A 22,352-nucleotide genomic window follows, 5' to 3' on the forward strand; every position below is an offset into this window, starting at 1 on the left:
AAGTCTTGTCCATTCCAGTCTAAGTACCCTTTTAACGACGTGATAAGTGTTAATTACTGCCAATCAACCTCTCTGGCACTGAAAATTAACTATTACAAGTGTGGAATCTCATTCCTTCAGGTTTTAATTGTTGAACATTTTAAAAATCTAAAATGTAAAAAAAAGTTTTAACTTTTCCTTTGTCTCTTTTTTTCTCTCTCTTAATCCAAACTTTCTTTCCCTCTCTTTCTGTACCTGATTTGACATTGAATTCAACCACTTCAATTTACACTTCCTTCAGTCCTTGTGCTGTTAATTTCCCAATCCTTCAATCTGATTGGTTAAGGAGACACAGAGTTGCTTGTCCTGTTCACTCAGGTCCCAGATGCCTGGTTTCCCTCGCTGCACCGTTACCAGCTCGCACTTTCAGCAACTCGCCACGCAAAAAATTAAAAAACCTAAACGTGCAAAGGCAAGTCCAACTAACAGCAGACACCGTTAGATGCCCTGCCACAGCAAATTACGGCCCTCTGTGTTTTAAAAGTTAGGAGGCAGTGCGGTGATTTGGCTGCAGTTTGTTGACTTTCGGATCAGACACCTAGTGACAACTCCCCATCCCGAGGTGTTCTCAATCTCAGCCAAATTAGCAAAAAAGGAAGGATAGTAGACCATGACATGTTACTGAGATCCTGGTGACAAGGACACTAAGCAACGCAGAGTGGCAGAATTTGAACCTGGATTAGCCTCAAATACCTGCATTTACTTTACCTGTGATTTGGGCACCTCGTCCAGCTTGGCCTCTTGCTCTGGTGTGCTCACGGAAGCTCTGCTGCGCAGAGTCTGCCGCCTGGTGGCCTGCACAGCAATTAATACAAGTTACTTTCAAAGGCAGCAATTCAATCGCACGGTTCTAAAGAAATGAAACTTAAGTTCAGCAGACAATCAAATCTCTACTCCCCTTACAACAGCGACTCGCTTACCAAGATTGGGTTTCATGAGCACCCAACACCCTGATACCTTGACCACGTGACCATTCTTCGTGACAGAGCCTGACCGGTGAGTCATGCAGGCTACACAAAATGAATGACATCACAGCCAAGCCCGATCCTGTCCTCGCGTAGCGCCCATGCACCTCCAATGTGAGCTGCTGGAATCAGGGCTAATTTCTCTTCCTCAACCCAGTGTAGCTAAAGCACCACTGAGGTAAGCTAATTCAACACAGACCAAGGGTCAAACCTAGGACATCCTGGTTTGTAAGGCTCAAAGATCTTGTTTATTTTTTTGTGATTATCAAGTGGAGGGATATCATCGTTAGGCGCTGGAATGCAACACCAGTTTTTGGCACCTGGTGTCAGCATCAAGCACTCTCAGATCAAGTATTGCACTAATCAGCTGCAGAGCAAAGCTCCCTCCTCACTACAACATGGCTTAAGTTCAAAAGCTCGTACCTAATTGCACCAGTGTTACATTTCTATTAACCATATTTATCTAGGACCGCATCTGAGTCAAACTGACACCTTTAATGTAACTATGTCAGCCTTGGCTCAGTGGGTAGCACTCTCACCTGAGTCAGAAGGTTGTGGGTCCAAGTCCCACTCCAGAGACTTGAGCACATAATCCAGGCTGACACTCCAGTGCAGTACTGAGGGAGTGCTACACTGTGGGAGATGCCGTCTTTCAATACAGACATTAAACTGAGGCGCTGTCTGCTCTCTCATAAAAGATCCCAAGGCACTATTTATCCTACATTACAACAGTGATTACACTTCAAAAAGTACTTAATTGGCTGTGAAGCGTTTGGGACGTCCTGATTGATTCAACATAACTGCATCCCAAATGGAGATTGTTTTTTGGGAAGAATTCACTCTCCGGTTGCATATAGTGAACCATTATTCCCGGCCAGAATGAAGATGATTAGGTAATTTCCCCCGTCAATCACGCCTGGAGACCGCACTGCTGTAAGTGATGGGATTGATTTCACGCAAACAATTTGTATTATGTGATTATCCTCCACTCGCTACATTTTACTGGAGAAATCACCCTGCTTTTATCGGGAGAAGTTGCTGCAGTTTTGGTCATGAGTTCAGTTTCCCCTAATTTGTAAAGACTCTCTTTAAATAGACTCTAGACTATTTGCTGTAGTGCACTGTTTAAATAGACTGTTTGCTGAGTAAATAGACTTTGTTTGCTATAAAATAGATTGTTTGCTGCAAGTCTTGCTGTAAGTCCCGTCCTGCCTCCATCTCATTGGCTGACACAGTGTTGTCTATAGTCCCACTGTATTTCTCCAGTGTAAACAGCAGAGTGGATATAATAGCTATGCGGAAATGCCAAAAGCAGCTTTAACCAGGAGTGATGGAGATTTTATTTTTTAAAATCCCTGCTCTTCAAATCCAACAGCATGCATTTCAAGACTCCAGCTATACTGTGATACTGGTCTGACAGCAGTAGCTGAAAGTGTGAAGCAGCCACCAACACCAGCTTTATTCTGTGGGTCGTGAAACACACTCTGCCCAACAGGATAGAGTTCTGCACGCACAGGCTCCACTCTCACAACCGTAAATTTTTAATGTTTTGAATGCACAGGCCAGAAGGTGCACTTTATCAGAACATTAAAATGGCCCTACAGTAACATTACAAAGTGCTAAGGAAGTCCAAAGGTTGCCCAAGCAATTTATGAATCGGTCTTCGCATCATACTGGAGTTATACTCCAAACAGTGCCATGCTTAAACAGCGTGAGATGTCCTGGGGATGGGGGAAGAGAAGAGGTGGGGTTCTCCCAATAGGTGGCTTCAGTGCATTCTGAAGACAAACTCGAACTCACCTCAATAACTGAGCTACCAGTTCTGTGCCAACGTGCACCCCAAACTGATTCGGATTAGCTCAAGTATAACTGGCACCAAACAGGACAGTGTTAGCTGCCTATGAGCTCATCCAGACACTGCCCCGGAACAATGGGTCAAGTAATTGATCTACTGAAATTATTTCAAATGGTGAAGATTTGACAGTAAGAATACAAGTTATATGGAAGTACAATAAGTTTTCATTAAGATAACCTAGTTCCGGCAACTCCTCGCATATAAAATTCTCCTCCCAGTGTTTAATTCTCTCCAAGGCCTCGCCCCATCCAATCTCTAATCTCCTCCAGCCCTACAATCCTCCAAGATCTCTGCTTTTCTCCAATACTGGCCTCTTGTTTATTCCTGTTTTCCATCATCCCACCATTGGCGACCGTGCCTTCAGCTGCTAGGCCCGAAGCTCTGGAATTCCCTTCCTAAACCTCTCCGCCTCTCTCTACTTCTTTAAGTTGCTCCTTAAAACCTACCTCTTTGACCAAGCTTTTGGTCCCCTTCCTAATATCTCTTTATATAGCTCGGTATCAAATTTTACATAGAGTTACATAAAAACTACAGCACAGAAACAGGCCATTCGGCCCAACTGGTCTATGCTGGCATTTATGCTACACACGAGCCTCCTCTGACCCCTTTTCATCTAACCTTATCAGCATATCCTTCTATTCCTTTCTCCCTCATGTGCTTATCTAGTTTCCCTTCAAGTACATCTATGCTACTTGCTTCAAATACTCCTTGTGGAAATGAATTCCACATTCTAACCACTCTTTAGGTAAAGAAATTTCTCCTGAATTCCCTATTGGATTTATTGATGACTATCATATTTATGGCTCCTAGTTTTGTTTTCCCCCACAAGTGGAAACGTCTTCACTATATTTACCCTATCAAACCCTTTCATAATCTCTTCAGATCATCCCTTAGTCTTCTGTTTTCTAGAGAAGATAGCTCCAGCCTTTTCTGATAAGTATATCCTCTCAATTCTGGTATCACCCTTGAGAGTCTTCTTTGTACCTTCTCCACTGCCTCTATATCCTTTTTATAATATGAAACCAGAACTATGCACAGTATTCCAAGTGTGGTCTAGCCGAGGTTTGATATAAGTTTAACTTGACTTCTCTCCTTTTCAATTCTATTCCTCTAGAAATGAACCCCAGTGCTTGGTTTGCTTTTTTTAAAAAAGAAATGGCCTTATTAACCTGTGTCGCTACTTTTAGTGATGTGTATCTGTATCTCTAGATCCCTTTGCATCCCTACCCCATTTAGACTATTATCCAAGCAGTACGTGGCCTTCTTATCCTTCCTACCAAAATGTAACACCTCACATTTATCTAAATTGAAATTCATTTGCCAATTACACACCCATTCTCCAATTTTGTCTGTTAACGCACCTGTGAAGCGCCTTGGGATATTTTATTACATTAAAAAGGTGCTATATAAATGCAAGTTGTTGTTTATCTCTCAATAATCCTTTTTATTCAAATTAGAAATATATTACATAGGAACAGGTGTAGGCCATTCAGCCCCTCGAGCCTGTTCTGTCATTCTATTCGATCAAGGCCGATCAATACTTAAACTCCATTTACGTGCCTTTGCTCCATATCCCTTGATACCCTTAGCTAACAAAAATCCATAGATCTCAGTCTTGAAAATTTCAATTGACCCAGCAGCCACAACCTATTGCGGGAGAGAATTCCAGATTTCCACTACCCTTTTTGTGTGAAAAATTGCTTCCTGATTTCACTCCTGAATGGCCTTGCTCTAATTTTAAGGTTATGTTCCCTTGTTCTGGATTCCCCCACTAGAGGAAGTGGTTTCTCTGTATCTATATATTAGGTAGGATGTTTTTATAGTACAAGATTATGATGAAGAAGGTTTATTGACAGTATAAGAGTCCAGGTAATGAAGCCAGGCAGTGAAACTAGCAAATAAACAAAATACTACAAACACGAGAAACCTGAAACAAAAACAGAAGAAGCTGGGAACACTCAGCAACAGTGAATAGAACAGTGAACATTTCAGGCTTGTACCCTGAATCAAAAACTGGTTAATAAAGCAGCAGTAGCTATATTGTACCTCTCATGTCTTCAAGACATAAAGCACTTTGCAATAAATTAATTGCTTTTGAAGTATAGTCACTTGTTTTTTTTGGGAAACACAGTAGACAATTTTTGCACAGGAAGGTCCCACAAACAGCAATGAGATGTGTTTTTGGTGGTGTTGACTGACAGGATACAAGAAGACTGACAGGATACAAGAAGACTGACAGGATACAAGAAGACTGACAGGATACAAGAAGACTGACAGGATACAAGAAGACTGACAGGATACAAGAAGACTGACAGGATACAAGAAGACTGACAGGATACAAGAAGACTGACAGGATACAAGAAGACTGACAGGATACAAGAAGACTGACAGGATACAAGAAGACTGACAGGATACAAGAAGACTGACAGGATACAAGAAGACTGACAGGAACACAAAAAAGGGGGAAGAGGAGAAAGATAAAGTATCAGTGGAATGGTTGTTAGATGATGTAACAGATCATCTCAGTCAAACAATGAAAAGAAGCATTAAAGAAATTTAAAGCAACAAAGGGACTGTGAATAGCTACAGCACAGGGAGGCCTATGGAAAAGAGTTGGGGGTCTGGTTTAAAAAAGAAATTGAAAATTACAGAGGTCCACCAGCTCCAAAAAGAGAAAGAATAGGTCAATCGGAAGAATACAGCCCCCAACCAAACACCAGTACTGTGTTCTGACAAAGCCCCCCTCCCATCCAATACATAATCCAGGCTGACACTTCACTGCAATACTGAGGGAGCACTGCACTGTCAGAGGTGCCATCTTTCGGTTGTGACATTAAACTGAGACGCTGTCTGTAAAAGATCCATTGAACCTTTTCCAAAGACAAGCATGGAGGTGTCCTGGCCAACATTTAACCCTCAGCCACCACCACCAAAAACAGATTAACGAGTCATTCACCTCATTACTGTTTATGGGATCTTGCTGTGCACAAATTGGCTACCACATTTAAAAGAAAAAAGAACTTGCATTTATATTAGCACCTTTCACAACCACAGGACATCCCAAAGCACTTTTCAGCCAATTAAGTACTTCTGAAGTGTAGTCATTGTTGTAATGTCACAAACACAGCAGCCAATTCGCACACAGCAATGACATGAATGACTAGATCATCTGTTTTAGTGATGTTGGTTATATTTGCCTACATAACAGGGAGTGCACTTGAAAAGTACTTTTTTTTTTGAGGAGAAAAAAAAATCAAAACACTTCAAAAGTTCTTCATTGGCTGTGCTTTGAGATGTCCTGAAGATGTGAAAGACACTATTTAAATAAAAGTTCTTCCACGTACATTAATAAGTCAACAAACACAAAAAAAATACAGCAATCACCAAGGAAAGGTCGTTGGCTGCTCAATAAATTTCTGCATTCGCATGAATTATTAAGCCCACAGTTTCAAAGCTTTTAGCCCCCAAATTAACTGATCTTGAGCTGCTGAGTGTGCCCAGCGCTTTCTGGGCTTCATAGGATTACACAGAGAGTCGACAGCACAGAAACAGGCCATTCGGCCCAACTAGTCTATGCCAGCCTCTATGCTCCACACAAGCCTCCTCCCTCGCCCTCTTCACATCAGCTGTCTGAGACGCACTGGTTTCCTTTTCTAAAATCTATCTTCCCACTTGCACCACGTGAGAAACTCAGGAGGACACTCCACCTCACAAACTTTTCATCCAAAATTTTAATTTTTTTTTGTTTGTTTAGAAAAGGTTTTTTAAAACCGAGGACCAGGTAGTAGAGGGGGAATAAGCACAACACCCATCCGCAACCTCAGTCACTCACCATCTCCTCTCACGCAGCCGATGCGGGGAATCTTTATCCGCGCCGACTCGAAGCAGTCCACCCCCGGGTCAGAGGTCAGCCGTTGGCCTCTCGCGCTTTTTTTCCCCCAACCGTCGTTCGGCCGTTGAAATGCAGTCGGCGCTCGAGTGGGGCGACGCCATCTTTGTCGGGGGCAAATGATTCGTGTCAGCCGACTGGAGCTTGTTGCTTTAGCAAACGTTTCGACGGTAAGTTTGTCTGTTTTATTTTTTGAAGGTTTTATAAACGATTCTTTTGGAGTCTGAGGCGATAGCCGAAGCGGTTTGGAAGCTCAACATGTCCTTTTTAAAAATTATTTCTTCAAGTGCCCCCCTCCCCACCACCCTTTTAAAGGGGCACAACTAATAAAGAACCTACTCACAAAACCAAACGAAATTTATCAACCTAAATAATAACGTTATTACTATTATCCACTATGCACTCCAGTTCCCACGGTGCCCACCGCTCGCGGATGGCCTCAGCGTACCAGTGGACACCATGTGCTCCTTCTCCAGTGCCACCCGGGCATGGACAAGACTGCGGAAGAGAGGCAGGCAGCCAGAGCGACCATCCCCACCAGCCGCATCCAACCTGGACAAAATCTCCTTGCACCCAGCAGGAACCAAGTGATGTTCATTTTTGATGAAATCCCAGTGAGAACATGCCCAATTTACGTAGTCGGTCCTCATAATCCCAGTCATTCTGGTTGCTCTCTTCTGTATCCAGTCGGACGAGCCATCTTTCGGATGAGAAGTTAAACTGAAGCCATGTTTGACCTTTCGGGGGTTGTAAAACACAGCACTATTTGAAGAAAAGAAGGGGAGTTTTCCCGTGACCTGGCCAACATATATCCCTCAACCAACAGCACCAAAGAGATTACTTGGTTATTTACCTCATTGGTGTTTGTGGGACCATGCTGTACACAAATTGGCTAATGACACTGACAACACTTCAAAAGTAATTTGGATTTGATGCACTTTGGGATGTTCTGAAGTGAAAGGCGCTTTTATAAATACAAATTCTTTAAGCTTTCTTCGAGCACACTCTTGGTTAACACTCCATTGCTGTTCTGGGAGGATGCTGCATTGTTGAAAGTGCCACCTTTTGGATGAGATGTTGAACTGAGAAAATCGAAAAGGCAAGTTAATGTCAAGGGTGCAGCCCTTTGACCCAGCTCATAGGACCAATAGTTGGCGATTTGGCTCATCAAGCCTGTGCTGCCATTTTGTTAGCTATGCATCCTCTATTTCTTTAATTGTAATTTCCTACCCTCTCTCCATTTTCCTTAATACCCCTAATTCTCATGGAAGTATTTTCCTTTTAAACATTTCAATTGATTCTGCATTCCATATTTTCACAACCCTTTCTGGACTTAATTTTAACTGGCTTAGTTCTCATTTTAACATATGACCCCTTGTTCTGGATTCCCCTACAGATGAACTCCATCAAAGGGGTTCTGAAGAAGGGTCTCCATTCTTTTTTTCAGATGCTGACACACCTAACTGTGTATTCCCAGCACTTTCTATCTTTACTATATTCTAAGTACTTTAACTGGACAATGCAGTGCTTCTGAGAGCCATGACAGTGGGATAGGAAGAGTTTCCAATTTCCACTGTGCTGAGGTGGGGTGGCACTGGGCAGAGCCCAGCTACTTTGCTCACAAGGAGAACAGAAAAAAATTGGATGGACAGTGACCCTGGACTACTATCGCACACCTCCTGGAAGGCAGTTCCTGAGTTGAATTGGAGGTCTGGGAGCAGGCTGCCGACCAGCCATCAGTGCTATGGGTGGTGTGCATGGAAAGAAGAACTTGCATATATTTATTTTATTCATTCTGAGGATGTGGGCATCTCCAGCGAGGCCCAAATTTATTGCCTATCCCTAGTTGCCCTTGAGAAGATGGTGGTGGGCCTTCTTCTTGAACCGCTGCAGTACGTATGGTGAAGGTGCTTCCACAGTGCTGTTAGATATGGAGTTTCAGGATTTTGACCCAGCGAGGATGAAGGAATGACCGATATATGTCCAGGTCGGGATGGTTTGCGATCTTGAGGTGATGGTGTTCCCATGTACCTGCTGCCTTTGTCCTTCTAGGTGGTGGAAGTTGCGGGTTTGGGAGGTGCTGCCGAAGAAACCTAGGCGACTTGCTGCAGTGCATCCTGTAGGTAATACACACTGTAACCTCGGTACGCTGGGGGTGGATGTTTAAGCGGTGGATGGGGTGTCAATCAAGGGGACTGCTTTGTCCTGGATGGTGTCGAGCGTTTTGAGTGTTGTTGCAGCTGCACCCATCCAGGTAAGTGAAGCATGTTCCATCACACTCCTGACTTGTGCCTTGTATGTGGTGGAGGGGCTTTAGGGAGTCAGGAGATGAGCCACTCGCCACAGAATACTCCGTCTCTGACCTACTGTCACAGCCAAGGCATTTATGTGACTGGTCAAGTTGAGTTTCTGGTCAGTGGTGACCCCCAGGATATTTATAGTGGTGATTTAGTGATGGTAATACTGTTGAAGGTCATGGGGAGGTAATTAGACTCTCTCTTGTTGGAGATGGTCATTGCCTTGCAATTATGTGAAAAGTAACATTCATGCCATACATCAGCCCAAGCATGCATATTGTACAGGCCTTGTTGCATGCGGGCATGGACTGCTTCATTATCTGAAGATTTGCAAATGGAGCTGAACACTGCAATCAACAGCAAACAGCCCCATTTGTGGCCTTATGATGGAGGGAAGGAAGGTCATTGATGAAGCAGCTGATAACACTGCCCTGGAAACTCCTGCAACGATGTCCTAGGGCTGAGAATTTTGGCCTCCAACAACGACAATATAATGCCTTTCCTCAGGACATCGCAAAGCGCTCGACAGCCAATGAATTATTATAGACCAACGGCAAATAATTATTGCATAGTGCTAGTGCATGGCTCTGTTCACGGTAAGTTGGACGATCCACTGATTTTGGACTTATACCATATGATGCACAATGTATTACCTATAATCTATCAATTAGATATAGTTAATATAGCCCTTCCTGTAATGCCACACTTACTTCCTGTTACACTTTCCCTGTCATATTTGTTGACAGCATCCCTATTGTTATAAAACAGCGTATCCTCTGATTCACTGGAAGCAACGTCATGGCAGATCTTCTGGTTGTATAATAAAACCTAATGATATAAAGTGCTCTTCAGGTTTCACATTGCTACTGAGACATAGTCTACAACAGGGTTTTTGGGATCATCGCAACATCACATATGAATTTAAAGGACCTATAATGTATTCTACATATAATGGAACCTCTACACAGTTGTGATTTTACTGCCACACAGGGCATGAAAATTCATTGTGAAGCCGAACAAAAACAATCATTTTATTTGATGTCATAATCTGGGGATCAATGTATCAACAAAAAGGTTATTGTATTTTACAAATTACTTGGGAATAACACTCTGCCCATCTCTGTCTCGCTCTCTTTCACTTTCTCTCACAAACTGTCTCTCTCGCTCTGTATCTATCTGTCTATATCTCTATTTCTGCCTCTTTCTCCCACTCTGCCTGTGCTCTCTGTCTGTATATCTGTCTCTGGCTCTCTCTATCTCTCTGTCTATTTCTTTGTCCCTCTGTCTCTGTCTCTCTGACTTTCACTCTGTCTATCTGCATCTCTCTTTCTCTGTCTCCCTCTTGCTCTGTTTCTGTATCTTGTTCAGTATATCGCTCTGAGTCTCAATTTCTCTGTCTCTCTCTTTCTCTCTTGTCTCTCTGTCCGTCTCCCTTACTTTACCTCTCTGTCTGTCTGTCAGTCACTCTCTCTCTTCCTCTCTGTTTATCTCTCTGTTTTTCTCTGTCTTATCTATCAACCCCTCTCACCCTTGCCTTCTTTTGATAAGGAACTGCAAACTGAACACCGTGGTATTCAGAAAAATAAATCCATTTGTGCCCATACAGGAATCACTGTGAAAGCTGCAGAATGTATGTGGAATAAAGGCATTTTTGTGATTCCCAGTCTCTGTGATAATTTTACCTCCTCAATGCTTGTCTTAAGGTGCCGGGGTACAGCCGTCCTCTGGTACCTCACTCAAATGGTCATTCTTCATGTGTGAGCCTAGACAGTGAGTGTCAGCGAGCTACTTGACGTGTGCATTTTTTAGCAGAAGTTCGCAAGATGGAGATCAAGAGCGGGGATGCTGGCTAGTATTCCACTCCCAAATCAGGGTTCTGAGGCCAATTGTAGCGTCCCAACTGCTGCCTTGGCTGAGATCAATTTAATTTAAACGGATGCATCTGTAAAATGGAAATTTTGATTGAGTTTTACATGATTTCAGAATCTGATGGTAATGTCCTGTAGGGGGAACTGTTGTCAGTTTTATGAATGTTGCCACAGAGAATTGTCTTACTGCTCAAGCTATTTCATTTTGACCTTCTGTGTTAATATTAGTTTCATTAATATGAAAAGCCAGTGTTAAAACAGGCTGGTAATTTGCATTGACGCTGTGCCTCATTGTCAGATCTTGGGATAGTGATCAATTCTGGACTTTTCCAACAGGTGTATATTTGAAGCCAAAAACTCCTACTTAACGTTTTCCCACATCCTAGCTATTCATTAGATTCATGATTAGTTTCAGGGATTTGCTGATATCAAAGAAATACAACCATTTGTATGTTTGCTTTGTTGGTGTTTTTTTGCCTGCTTTTTTGCTTTTGCTAGGTATCAGTCTTGGTTCAGTGAGGAGCACTCTCGCCTCTGAGTCAGAGTGGTTGTGGGTTCAAGCTCCACACCAGAGACTTGAGCACTTAATCCAGGCTGACACTTCAGTGCAGTACTAAGGGAGTGCTGCACTGTCGGAGGTGGCATCTTTCAGATGAGATGTTAAATCAAGACCTCGTCTGCCTTCTCGGGTGGATGTAAAAGATCCCGTGGCACTATTTGAAGAACAGCAAGGGAGTTCTCCTAGTGTTCTGGCCAATATTTATCCTTCAACCAACACCTAAAACAGATGATCTGGTCACTTATTTCATCACTGTTTGTGGGACCTGGCTGTTGCAAATCAGCTGCCTCATTTCCCTACATTACAACAGTGACTACACTTAAAGTATTTCATTGGCTGTGAAGGGCTTGGGACGTCCTGAGCTCATGAAAGGCGCTATACCCTTTGGTTGACTGTCTCTGTGCTTTGTAACTTTCCAGGCTGGTTGCTAATCCGCAGCCTCTGCCAGTGCTACTCCATAACTAGGAGTTGGTCAAGAGGGGGTTCTGAGTAACTCACCCTCCGATGTCCTCTCCATCGATAAATAATATAGTGTCATATCATGCTGAAATGTCTCAAAAGGCTTCCAACACTTGATTAAACTGCAATAACTGTTGTTATCTAGGCAATCATAAATAACAGTGAGATAAATGACCAATTAGTCTGTTTCTTTGGTAGTGTTGGCTCAGGGAGGTATATTGGCCCAGACACCTGGAGAATTCCCTATTCCTCTTCAAATAGTGCCCTGGGATCTTTTACAGCCACCTGAACGGGGCTTCTGTTTGACGACTCATCTGAAGAACAGCACCTCCGGCAATGCAGCACTCCCTCAGTATTACACTGGAGTGTCAGCCTACATTATACATTCAAGGCTTGGTTGGAGGCTTAAACCCATGACCCAGGGGGATAGAGTACTACTGACTGACATATGTAGTGCAGGGAAGCACTTGGCACTTGCCTGAGCTGTCACTGAGGCGTCACTCTGTGGCAAGTGGCAGATGTTAACCTGCATCTGGATCTTAGCTCTCTGTGGCGCAGTAGCTTGGATTTGATTTTCTTTGTCTGGGGGAGCGGAGAGGAAAGGGATAATTTCTCAGGGCCGTGCGCTACTTACAGCAGTCGGGGCACCTTAATGAGCCTGAATCCCTATGAGATTGGATACCAAGTCCCGATCATTATCCAGTGACCCCTGCGGGAAAGTGTGACTTGAGAGTGCGTATCTATTTTTGTACAACTCAATAAAGTAGGGGAAGATCCACAGATTGAAATGGTATCATCCAAAACTCTGCTGCTTGCATTCTAACTCGCACCAAGTCCTGTTCACCCATCATCCCTGTGCTCGCTGACCTACATTGGCTTGCGGTCTGGCAATGTCTCAATTTTAAAATTCTCATCCTTGTTTTCAAATCCATCCATGGCCTCCCCCCTCCCTATCTCTGTGACCTCCTTCAGTCCTACAATCCTCCGAGATCTCTGCCCTCCTCCAATTCTGGCCTCTTGTGCATCCCCAATTTTAATTGCTCCACCGTTGGCAGCTGTGCCTTCAGCTGCCTAGGACCTAAGCTCTGGAATTCCCTCCCTAAACCTCTCCGCCTCTCTCTTCTCCTTTAAGACGCTCCTTAAAACCTATCTCTTTGACCAAGTTTTAAGTCACCTGTCCTAATATCTCCTTATGTGGCTCGGTGTCAAATTTTATTTGCTAATGCTCCTGTGAAGCACCTTGGAACGTTTTACTATGTTAAGGACGCTATGTAAATACAAGTTTATTGTGTCATATAATGAAGCATGCACAGGCTGAAAAAAAATGTTCAGTAGGGAGGATTGTGATGTGCACAAGGGAGACAATTATCACAACGGGCCATCACCATTGACATGGTCCTGAAAATCATGGTCACCTTTAATAAATAATAGAAAATCCATTATAGCTCTTCTGGTGAGCCCTTGAATGGATTAATCTGCATAGAATGCATTTTTAAATTTCCTGATTTCCTTCTGTCACCAGGGAGAGTGCAGTTGGTGAATACCCGCTCAAATTAAGTCCTGACCCTTAAAAAAAAACTAATACAGCATGTCTTTTCATTCAGCAATGCAACTTGGCATATAGAAGTAGGGGGTTAAATTCCTTCTTGGCTGTGAAAAACCTTGGTAGAGTTGGAGTCAGCCACCACAACAGCAGTTTCAGACTTGCTATATGCAAATTTTTAAAAAGTGTTTTGAAGTTGTTCAAATTGATTTAAAACAAGACATCATCCTGTAACTGTAACCTTGTAATTCTCCAAAGCTCTGTGTCCAAAGACAGTGTCCAACCCATACTGCCTGTTTAGTCAGCCTTGTAGAGCCACGCCGTAGCTACCCAGGGTGGCACCTCTCTCTCACTCTCTCTTTGCCTCTACACGGTAGGGAGGTGCCTTGGGCTCCATCTGGAAGCTCTGAGTCGCAGCCAGGCTGAGACCAGGAGCTCCCTGACACGCAGGGATCAAACACCTCGGCACTGCGGTTTGGCGGTCTAGTCCTTCCCCCTCCGTCAGAGTAGGAGCGTGAAGCAGGGAGAATCCACTAAAGGAAAAAGGGAGAAATAACAAGCCCAGCAAAAAGTAAAAGTGTAAAGTAGGTGCATCCAAGCCTTTTGTCTTCATGGGCCACTGTGTGCGCACCATAGAACCTCGGAGGCCCCACAGAAAGTTTAAATCCCCTTTCCATTAACACCCATCTATCTCAGTTTGCTTATACTAATGGACCTTGGGGTTATGATTTAGGATTTACACACCAATGAGGCAACAGCACTAAGAAGAGCCCTTTCCAAACCTCCAGGTGCACCTCACCCAGGAGATTACATGGCTGTGGTGGGGTGGGGGGGGAGAGGAGGGAGGGGAAGGAGAAGGAGTGAGGGGAAGTGTTTAGTCATGGTACTCCAGCCATCATGAATGTGGGGCAGGCTTGATGGACCAGTTGGTCTATTCCTGCCCATCAATTTCGTATGTTCGGAAAATACAAACAGGAAAAACCACCAGGGAAGGAACATAAGTATAAATAGAACTGAGTTGCCTGGACTTTGTAGGCCAGATTGTAAGAGCTCGGGAACACACGTGCTCTGCAGGTCACAGTTTGGACACCCTCGATATAAGTGTTTGATTTTCAGTCCAAATATTTAAAATACAGCTGTTGACTACCAATATCTTTGGTGGTTTGGCCCATTACTCCCCCCGCCCCCTGTTTCCATTCGTAATTATCTGACAGCCACACAACAAACATTAACCAGGGATTTCATTTCTGGTAAAATTTAGTAACTGGTTAATCCTTTATTTACAATCAGGGGCTGAACAGTTTTCATATCTTTCCAGACACGGCCCAAAATAAACCGCTGGAACTTTGCAATGATATCCTTAAACAGTGGTTTGCTAACTGATTAAGATGACCTCAGTTAGTAGCTTTGAAGGCACAATGTGTTATAACATGGAATGGTAGGACATGGTCTGGGTATATGATTCACGCTCCCGAGTTAGAGATCAGTAACAGGGAAATATCCAGTAAACACTGGGTTTTCCCACAAGGACGGACGGTCATCCCTGGGCTACTATCATGAGCCTCTCAGTGGACAGCTCAGAGTCACACTTGATTACGGTCAAGTTATGGAGAGTGGCACGGCGGGGTTTGTGGCCATCAGTTTGCCTCCTTTATGGTGTCAGGTGCTACCTCTGGGAATACCACACAGCCACCTCTGACATGATGCTAAAGACAAGCACCCTTATATACAAAGTAACAGAACAACGCTTGAGGGAAGCAGTAAACCAGGGATATTTTGACAGAGGCTTGAAGCAATCCTTTACATATCCAAGGCTGTAGATTGCATTTGGAATGGATTAGAGTAAAGCAGACACGCTTGGCAAATATTGACATTTCTACAAGGAGCAAAAGTGCAAAGGGCACAATTGCCTAACCATTGTACAAAAGACATAGGGGCAAAACTATTCCAATAGTGGATTTAGACAGGGGCTGGGACATCAATTTACTTATGTTTGAAAGCAATTTGAAATGGTGTTGCATTGGCATTCCGGTACCGGCACGGCACACATCGGTTTGCCAAGTTATGGATCTTAAGAGTATCAGGGATGGGTGCAGAGCAAAGTTCGGGCACTTCCCTACAGGAAGAGCAAAATACCACACACCTCATTCCGAGAACAAATAATAATGAAGAAAATGGGGAGGAGGGGTTAGGGATAATACAGTTTCTCCCTTCCTCGGCTCATTGTGGGTAATTTTAACTTTAGGCGATAGTGTAAAATGCACAATATCAGCTAAGCCACCCGTTAAACATCTCTCCTGATTCCATTGGAGTCGATGGAAAGGAAAACCTGGATCGGCACAAAGCAAGAGGTGGGGGGAAATTTTTCCACTGGATAATCTCTTAAAATAATGATGGGCGAAAGTTCACCCTTTGGAAACATTTCCCTCGATGGGCCGAATGGCCTCCTTCTGTGCTGTAACCATTCTATGTAATGGCCCAGGGCGTTCACTCCTTTGTGTAAGCAATGGAACCCTTTAAGAATAGTAGCACTGCTTGGTGCACTTATGTTTATCCTCAACCCTTCACCTAGGTTGCTCTAGAAAAATAATCTAGTGCCATTGTTGCATTGATTTATGTTGGTTGGTGTGACTGAATGGATAAGTGGAGTATAGCCAGTGATGAAAATTGTTTTTATAACTTCTATTGCACAGTTGGACCATGACTTTGGTCCTCAAGTATATCTATTCATTTATTAGTTACATTAAGAAGCATGCACAACACTCACACTGCCGATGTCACACTTTGTTACAGATGCAAAGCAATCTTGAAATGCTGGGCACTTCTGAGCTGCAAACTGAAACTCACAAGCACATTCCAATCTGCAAACCTTCCTGACCAAACAGTTAACCTGAGTGACCTCAAAACGTGTTTACTTATAGCAATTAGACTTTCTGGCTTTACAGCAACAGTTCCATCTTGCCAGCAGACTAACCCATTGCACATCACATGGTATAATGCTCCTGTCTTTATAAAACATTTTCATCCAATTTACTGTGAGCTTTGTTAAGGGAGATCCACTTATATTTATATATATATATATATATATATAAGTTTTGTGTCTAGTATTTGTCACACTTCAAAGTGTCACACTTTGTTACAGAACAATTTAAGAAAAACACAGAAAGGAAGCCAGTCATTTTGCAATGATCCTTTGTGACCCGGAGGCAGAAATGTACAAGCAGTTTCATGTGATCGACCCCCAAAAGTTTAGACGCAAAAAGAATTACACTGGATTTACTCGTGGATAGTGATGAGGAGCGGGAACTCTGATAGATTTGCTCCCCCCGCCCCAGCCAGAGGCCAATTGTATCACCGCAACTGGGATCAGCGAACCTGACACAAATTAGGGATTGGACCTGGGACCTCCTGGTCCGTGCGGTTCACACATTTGAGCTGCAGCTGCGTTCTGAAACATAGCTGGTGATCAGCATGGTGGATCATAGCAGAGATTGTTGATTTGGCCATCATGGCACTGCTTTGCAAATCTATTCGGTCACACCAACCAACATAAGTTATTGCACATTGACACTTGATTTTTCTTCTTGATAAACCTAGGTGAAAAGCTAAGGATAAATGTAAGTGCACCGTGGGACTCTGTGCCGTAAACTCAGCTTTGTCTCAATTTTGAACAGATTCGTATACTAGAGTAACTTGCAATTCAACCCCCCACCCCCCTCTGAGCAAGTTCCTGCTCTCTGCCACACCAGGCTCTTCAGGATTATTTTAAGATTTGTTTATTTATGAAATTACTTTTCAAATTGTCACCTTGCATAATTTGCTGAGCATTCCTTAGGGGGAGGGGAGAGGGAACGTTCATGGGATTTTTAGAAGTGCTGTGGATTTGAAACCTTTCTGTATTTTGTATATATTGTATTTAAGACTCTTATGCACCTGTCAGACTTAAGGCATCACCCGATCTGTAAAATATCAATGAGTCACAATTGAACAATCTTAAAAGATATGTACACATAAAGATGAAAGAAAATCAGTCATCCTCTCCTGATTTTTTTCCAGCCGTGAGATAATATAGCCTCTCGACACGAGAGAAGCCAATCAGCCACCAATTTAGAGAAACTTCCAACAGTGACAGCAGTAATTGAAGAAAGAACTCGCATAGTGCCTCTCGTATCCTCATGATGTCCCGAAGTACTTCACAGCACTTTGAAGTGTAGTCACTGCTATTATGAAGGCAAACGCGACGGCGAATTTCATGCAGAGCAAGGTCCCACAAACAGCAATCAGATAAATGACCAGTAAATATGTTTTGGTGGTATTGATCGAGGTATAAAGGTTGACTAGTACACCGGGAGAACTCCCTCTTCTTCTTCTTCTTCATATAGTGTCATAGAAGACGTTGTCACCTCCCAAATCCGTGCTCACCTTTCCTGCAACTCCATGTTTTAATCCCTCCAATCAGGTTTCCGCCCCTGCAACAGTACTGAAACGGCCCTTATCAAAGTCACAACTGACATTCTATGTGACTGTGACCACACTAAACTATCCCTCCTTATCCTTCTCAACCTGTCTGCAGCTTTTGACATGGTTGACCACACCATCCTCCTCCATGCCTCTCCTCCGTTGTCCAGCTGGGTGGGACTGCGGTTGCCTGGTTCCATTCTATCCAGTCCTAGCCAAAGAATCACCTGCAATGGCTTCTCTTCCCAAGACCCCCAAGAATCGATCCTTGGCCCTCTTCTATTTCTCATCCACATGTTGTCCCTACGCTGACGACACCCAGCTCTACCTCATCACCACCTCTCTCAACCCCTTCACCATCTCTGATTTGTCACACTGCTTGTCTGACTCCAGTACTGGATGAACAAAAACTTCCTCTAACCAAATATTGGGAAGACCAAAGCCATTGTCTTCGGTCCCTGCCACAAACTCCATTCCCTAGCCATCAAATCCATCCCTCTTCCTGGCCTATGTCTGAGGCTTTACCAGACCGTTCACAACCTTGGTGTCCTATCTGACCGTGAGATGAGCTTCCGACCACATATCTGCTCTGTTACCAAAACCGCCTACTTCCACCTCCGTAACAGCCCATCTCCACCCCTGCCTCAGCTCATCTGCTGCTGAAACCCTCATCCATTCCTTTGTTACCTCTAGACTGGACTATTCCAATGCTCTCCTGGCCAGCCTCCCATCTTCCACCCTCCATAAACTTGAGCTCATCCAAAACTCTGCTATTCATATCCTAACTCGCACCAAGTTCCGTTCAGCCATCGCCCTATGCTTGCTGACCTACATTGGCTCCCAGTCCGGAATCTCCTCGATTTTAAAATTCTCATCCTTGTTTTCAAACCCCTCCATGGCCTCGCCCCCTCTCTATCTCTGAAACCTCCTCCAGCCCTACAACCCTTCGCTCCTCCAATTCTTGCTTCTTGCGCATCCCTGATTTTCGCTCCACCATTGGCGGTCGTGCCTTCAGCTGCCAAGGTCCTAAGCTCTGGAATTCCCTCCCTAAACCTCTCCGCCTCTCGACCTCCTTTAAGACGCTCCTTAAAACCTACCTCTTTGACCAAGCTTTTGGTCACTTGTCCTGATATCTCCTTATGTGGCTCAGTATCAAATTTTGTTTAATAATTACTCGTGTGAAGCGCATTGGGATGTTTTACTATGTTAAAGGCGCTATGTAAATGCAAGTTGTTGTTGTTGTCATGGCATCTTTTACGCCAATTGAACAGGCAAACAGTTTGATTCAGTTTAATCACTCATCCGAAAGTCTCTGATGGTGCAGTACTGCACTGATGTGTCAGCCTGGATTATGCGCTCCAGTCCTGGAGTGCGCTTTGAATTCACAACTCCGAGTCAAGCGAGAATGCTACCACTGAGACAAGCTGACACTCATTAGCCTCTTTTTAAAAAAAAGTAAAAATACTGCTGATACTAGAAATTTGAAATAAAAACAGAAAAGGCTTGAAACACTCAGCAGGTCAGGCAGCATCTGTTTGTATTACTCATTAGCCTCTATTTGACTCCAGGATGTGCCTATTTAGTCCACTTCCCCACTGTGAGTTCTGGAGCATTGGCCGTAAAGGAACAGCTCACAATCATGCTTCAGGCTACCAAAAAAGAACACCATGGGAGATCAGCCAGTACGTCAATAATTACACTGACAGGTGTGAAAGAACAGTGGAAGAATGAAGAAAAACTGCATATTCAAGGACTTCTTTCACAACGCAAAATGCAGAAATTAAATTCTTGAAAATCAAGCCCTGTAAGGGACATATAAATATGTTTAAATATATACAATATTTTAATGTACATGGAGCTGATCTACAGTGACTCAGCGTTAGTATTAAACTCCTCTCTCCCCTCCCCCCCAAAACATTCGACTGAGTTAGTTCTCATCATTCCTACAATACTGCTAACAGGTTACCAGCGAACTTTAATCCACGAGTTAAGCAATAACAAAGATCTGAGGCATAATAACTGACAGCTTAAAAAGTACAAAGACGTGAAACTCTCGTGTCACATATTCACAGATCGTTACAAAACAAAACAATGTCCCCACAGCAGGCTACGCCATCGATAAACAGACACTTTCTGCAGCAGATTTGGCAAAATTCACATGACTCCTTGGATGCGGCTGTCTCTCTCTCTCTAGTCTTTGAGTTCCAAAAATTGCGAGTCCTTAAATCCCGAGCACCCAGGTTAACACAGTCTCTATGGCCGAGCTTTCAAGACGGTGCAGAGATGGATCAGCTTTCCTTGAGAACATTATATTCCAAACGAACTAGGCCATCCTCTTCTTTCCTGTTTGTTTTTTTTCTTTCTTTGTTCCTTGTTTGTGCTATACATTTTTGTGCTTAGTATGCAAAGGTTACAGCTTATAATCTGCACTTGGAAACTCCTTCACAGTCTGTTAACGTTTACCTGGACCGTCAGCTTGTCACCGGATTGCAGGCTTTTGTGTCGAGGAAAAACATTCTGACTTTCCCTTGTAAGAAATTTAAGTGCGATTGAAAAATCTTTCTCAGTGTCACTGTGTTAAAGATGGTCTGTAGCTGCCATTCCTGAGTCAGGATATCCTGCGCAAAAGCAAAAGGGTATTTCTTTAAGGTGCAATGATAGCAATTAGCAGGAAGAGATGGTTTTCCAGTACAGTAATATGTATTGTGTAAATACACACTGGGAAGCCTTTCACCTCTGGGAACTGGATTCAAAACTAACCCAGATTGAGACCTAGGAAAGATGGGAAAAGACCATCCGACCCATCAACGCTCGCTCTACCCATGAGCTGAAAGTTTCCTCTATCTGTCGGTTGTTGAGGTTCGATGGGAATTCAGTTTTGAGCAGTCTCATTCTAGTTTCAGTATGCAGAGACCCACAGCACAAACCCACCCTTAAATGGGCAACCTCACTCAGCAGTGCATCCCTACTTCCTTCACCCCACCATTGGCGGCCTTGTCTTCAGCCGTCTTGGCCCTAAGCTCTGGAATTCCATCCCTAAACCTCTCCACCCGCCTCTAAGATGCTCCTTAAAGCCTATCTCTTCGACGAAGTTTTTGAGCACCAGTTCTAATGTCGCCTTCTTCGGCTCAGTGCCAATTTTTTTGTGCTGTGAAGCACCTTGGGATGCTTTACTACGTCAAAGACGCAATGTAAATGCAAGTTGTTGTTGTAATCTCAGTACCAACTTCCGAATCATGCACGTTAAAACCCAGACAATCTATTCACATTTGTTTCTCTACGTGTTGTGTTTGATTTCCAATCATTATCTCTGCATTTCCGGTCACTGTACTGGGGCCTTCCTGGCATCAGAGATTGTACAGCAAAGGGTAGCTAAACTGATACCTTGGATTCGGTGCCAATTGTAGCAACCCTATCAATTAACTTAGCACAGACAGGGGATCGAACCTAGGACTTACTAGTCTGCACGGCCCAGCTCAGCCATCAGGAAAGCCAAGTTACCTTCCCGTTCAAGAAAATAGACTAAGTATGGCTGTTTGTTGAAATGGGGAAAAATAACTTTTCCTGCTATTGAGGATAAAAGGGAGCAATACAAATGCTCCAACCGTAAATTGGTAATGGAAAAGATTAACGGCTATCACTAAGCTTGTGAACGGGACGTGTGTTTGGTAACGGAAAGGGTTAATGGCTGTCACTGTGTTTGTGGACGGGATGTGTGTTTGGTAACGGAAAGGGTTAACGGCTGTCACTGTGTTTGTGGACGGGACGTGTGTTTGGTAATCATAAACTATATTGACATGCACTTGGTTTTGAGTGCGGTTTCAAACCTCCTGCGTAACACATGCGCCAGATTGTCTGTGACCCTGCATTTACTTCTGGGCTGTGGGCCCCATTTCGTGTTCTTTTACCTCACATTTCTTGCACCATTCCTACAATACTGATGCTCAGGGTTATAGACACGAAATTGTCGGCAGTTAGTGGTGCAATTAAGATTTTGTAGCACTGTGATTTTTGTTAACACAGTAACACTCTCTGGGTAAGTCTGCTTCAGGGGCACCACTTCTGCACCCCCCCCACCCCTGCCCCACCAATTTTCTTTCTCCCTTTCCTGAATGTCCTATTTCATGCTGGGTATAGTTCAGTGGGCACTGGCAGTCCTTCAGTACCAAGCCCAGCTGGCCATCATTTCAATGTGGGCCCAGACAGTAAGTATCCACAGTCTTTTTTTCAATAACCACTGGAAAAGTGTCACTGTGATCATGTTGTCCAAACCTACCTGGAAGTGCAGAACAGAACTGGAAGCCATTGTTGTGTGGCCACCTTGGATTATCGACGTACAAAGAGATGGGGTTTAGGGTTTAGGGTTTAAGGTAAATCCCTTCCCCCCCCCCCCACATCATGTTCTATTTCCAGTCTCAGC

General features: G+C 43.7%; 2 protein-coding genes and 1 long non-coding RNA gene across 13 annotated transcripts in view; 1 reads left to right on the top strand and 2 right to left on the bottom strand.

Annotated features, from left to right (window-relative positions):
- LOC137302441 (uncharacterized) overlaps positions 1–6,811 on the bottom strand; it is a 59,730-nt gene extending 52,919 nt beyond the window's left edge. For 8 of the 10 annotated variants that reach the window (XM_067972108.1, XM_067972107.1, XM_067972105.1 and 5 more), the window contains exons 1-2: positions 6,692–6,811; positions 748–834 (exon numbers count right to left, since the gene is read on the bottom strand). In XM_067972108.1, coding sequence (XP_067828209.1) covers positions 748–834; positions 6,692–6,694 — 90 coding nt within the window. In that variant the 5' untranslated portion in view covers positions 6,695–6,811. The remainder of the gene's footprint in view (positions 1–747; positions 835–6,691) is intronic. The other 2 variants (XM_067972113.1, XM_067972112.1) reach the window with 1 other exon arrangement.
- LOC137302448 (uncharacterized) lies at positions 6,644–10,702 on the top strand. Its single transcript, XR_010958460.1, has 2 exons — positions 6,644–6,918; positions 7,157–10,702. It is a non-coding gene; the product is annotated as an uncharacterized lncRNA (long non-coding RNA).
- Positions 10,703–19,752: 9,050 nt separating this feature from the next.
- The window catches only part of epoa (erythropoietin a), a 33,548-nt gene continuing 30,948 nt past the window's right edge, over positions 19,753–22,352 (bottom strand). For both annotated transcript variants that reach the window (XM_067972114.1, XM_067972115.1), the window contains one exon: positions 19,753–20,550. In XM_067972114.1, the coding sequence (XP_067828215.1) occupies positions 20,404–20,550 (147 nt within the window). In that variant the 3' untranslated portion in view covers positions 19,753–20,403. The remainder of the gene's footprint in view (positions 20,551–22,352) is intronic.

Source organism: Heptranchias perlo, chromosome 35 (genome assembly GCF_035084215.1).
Source record: "Heptranchias perlo isolate sHepPer1 chromosome 35, sHepPer1.hap1, whole genome shotgun sequence".
Classification (NCBI taxonomy): Eukaryota; Metazoa; Chordata; class Chondrichthyes; order Hexanchiformes; family Hexanchidae; genus Heptranchias; species Heptranchias perlo.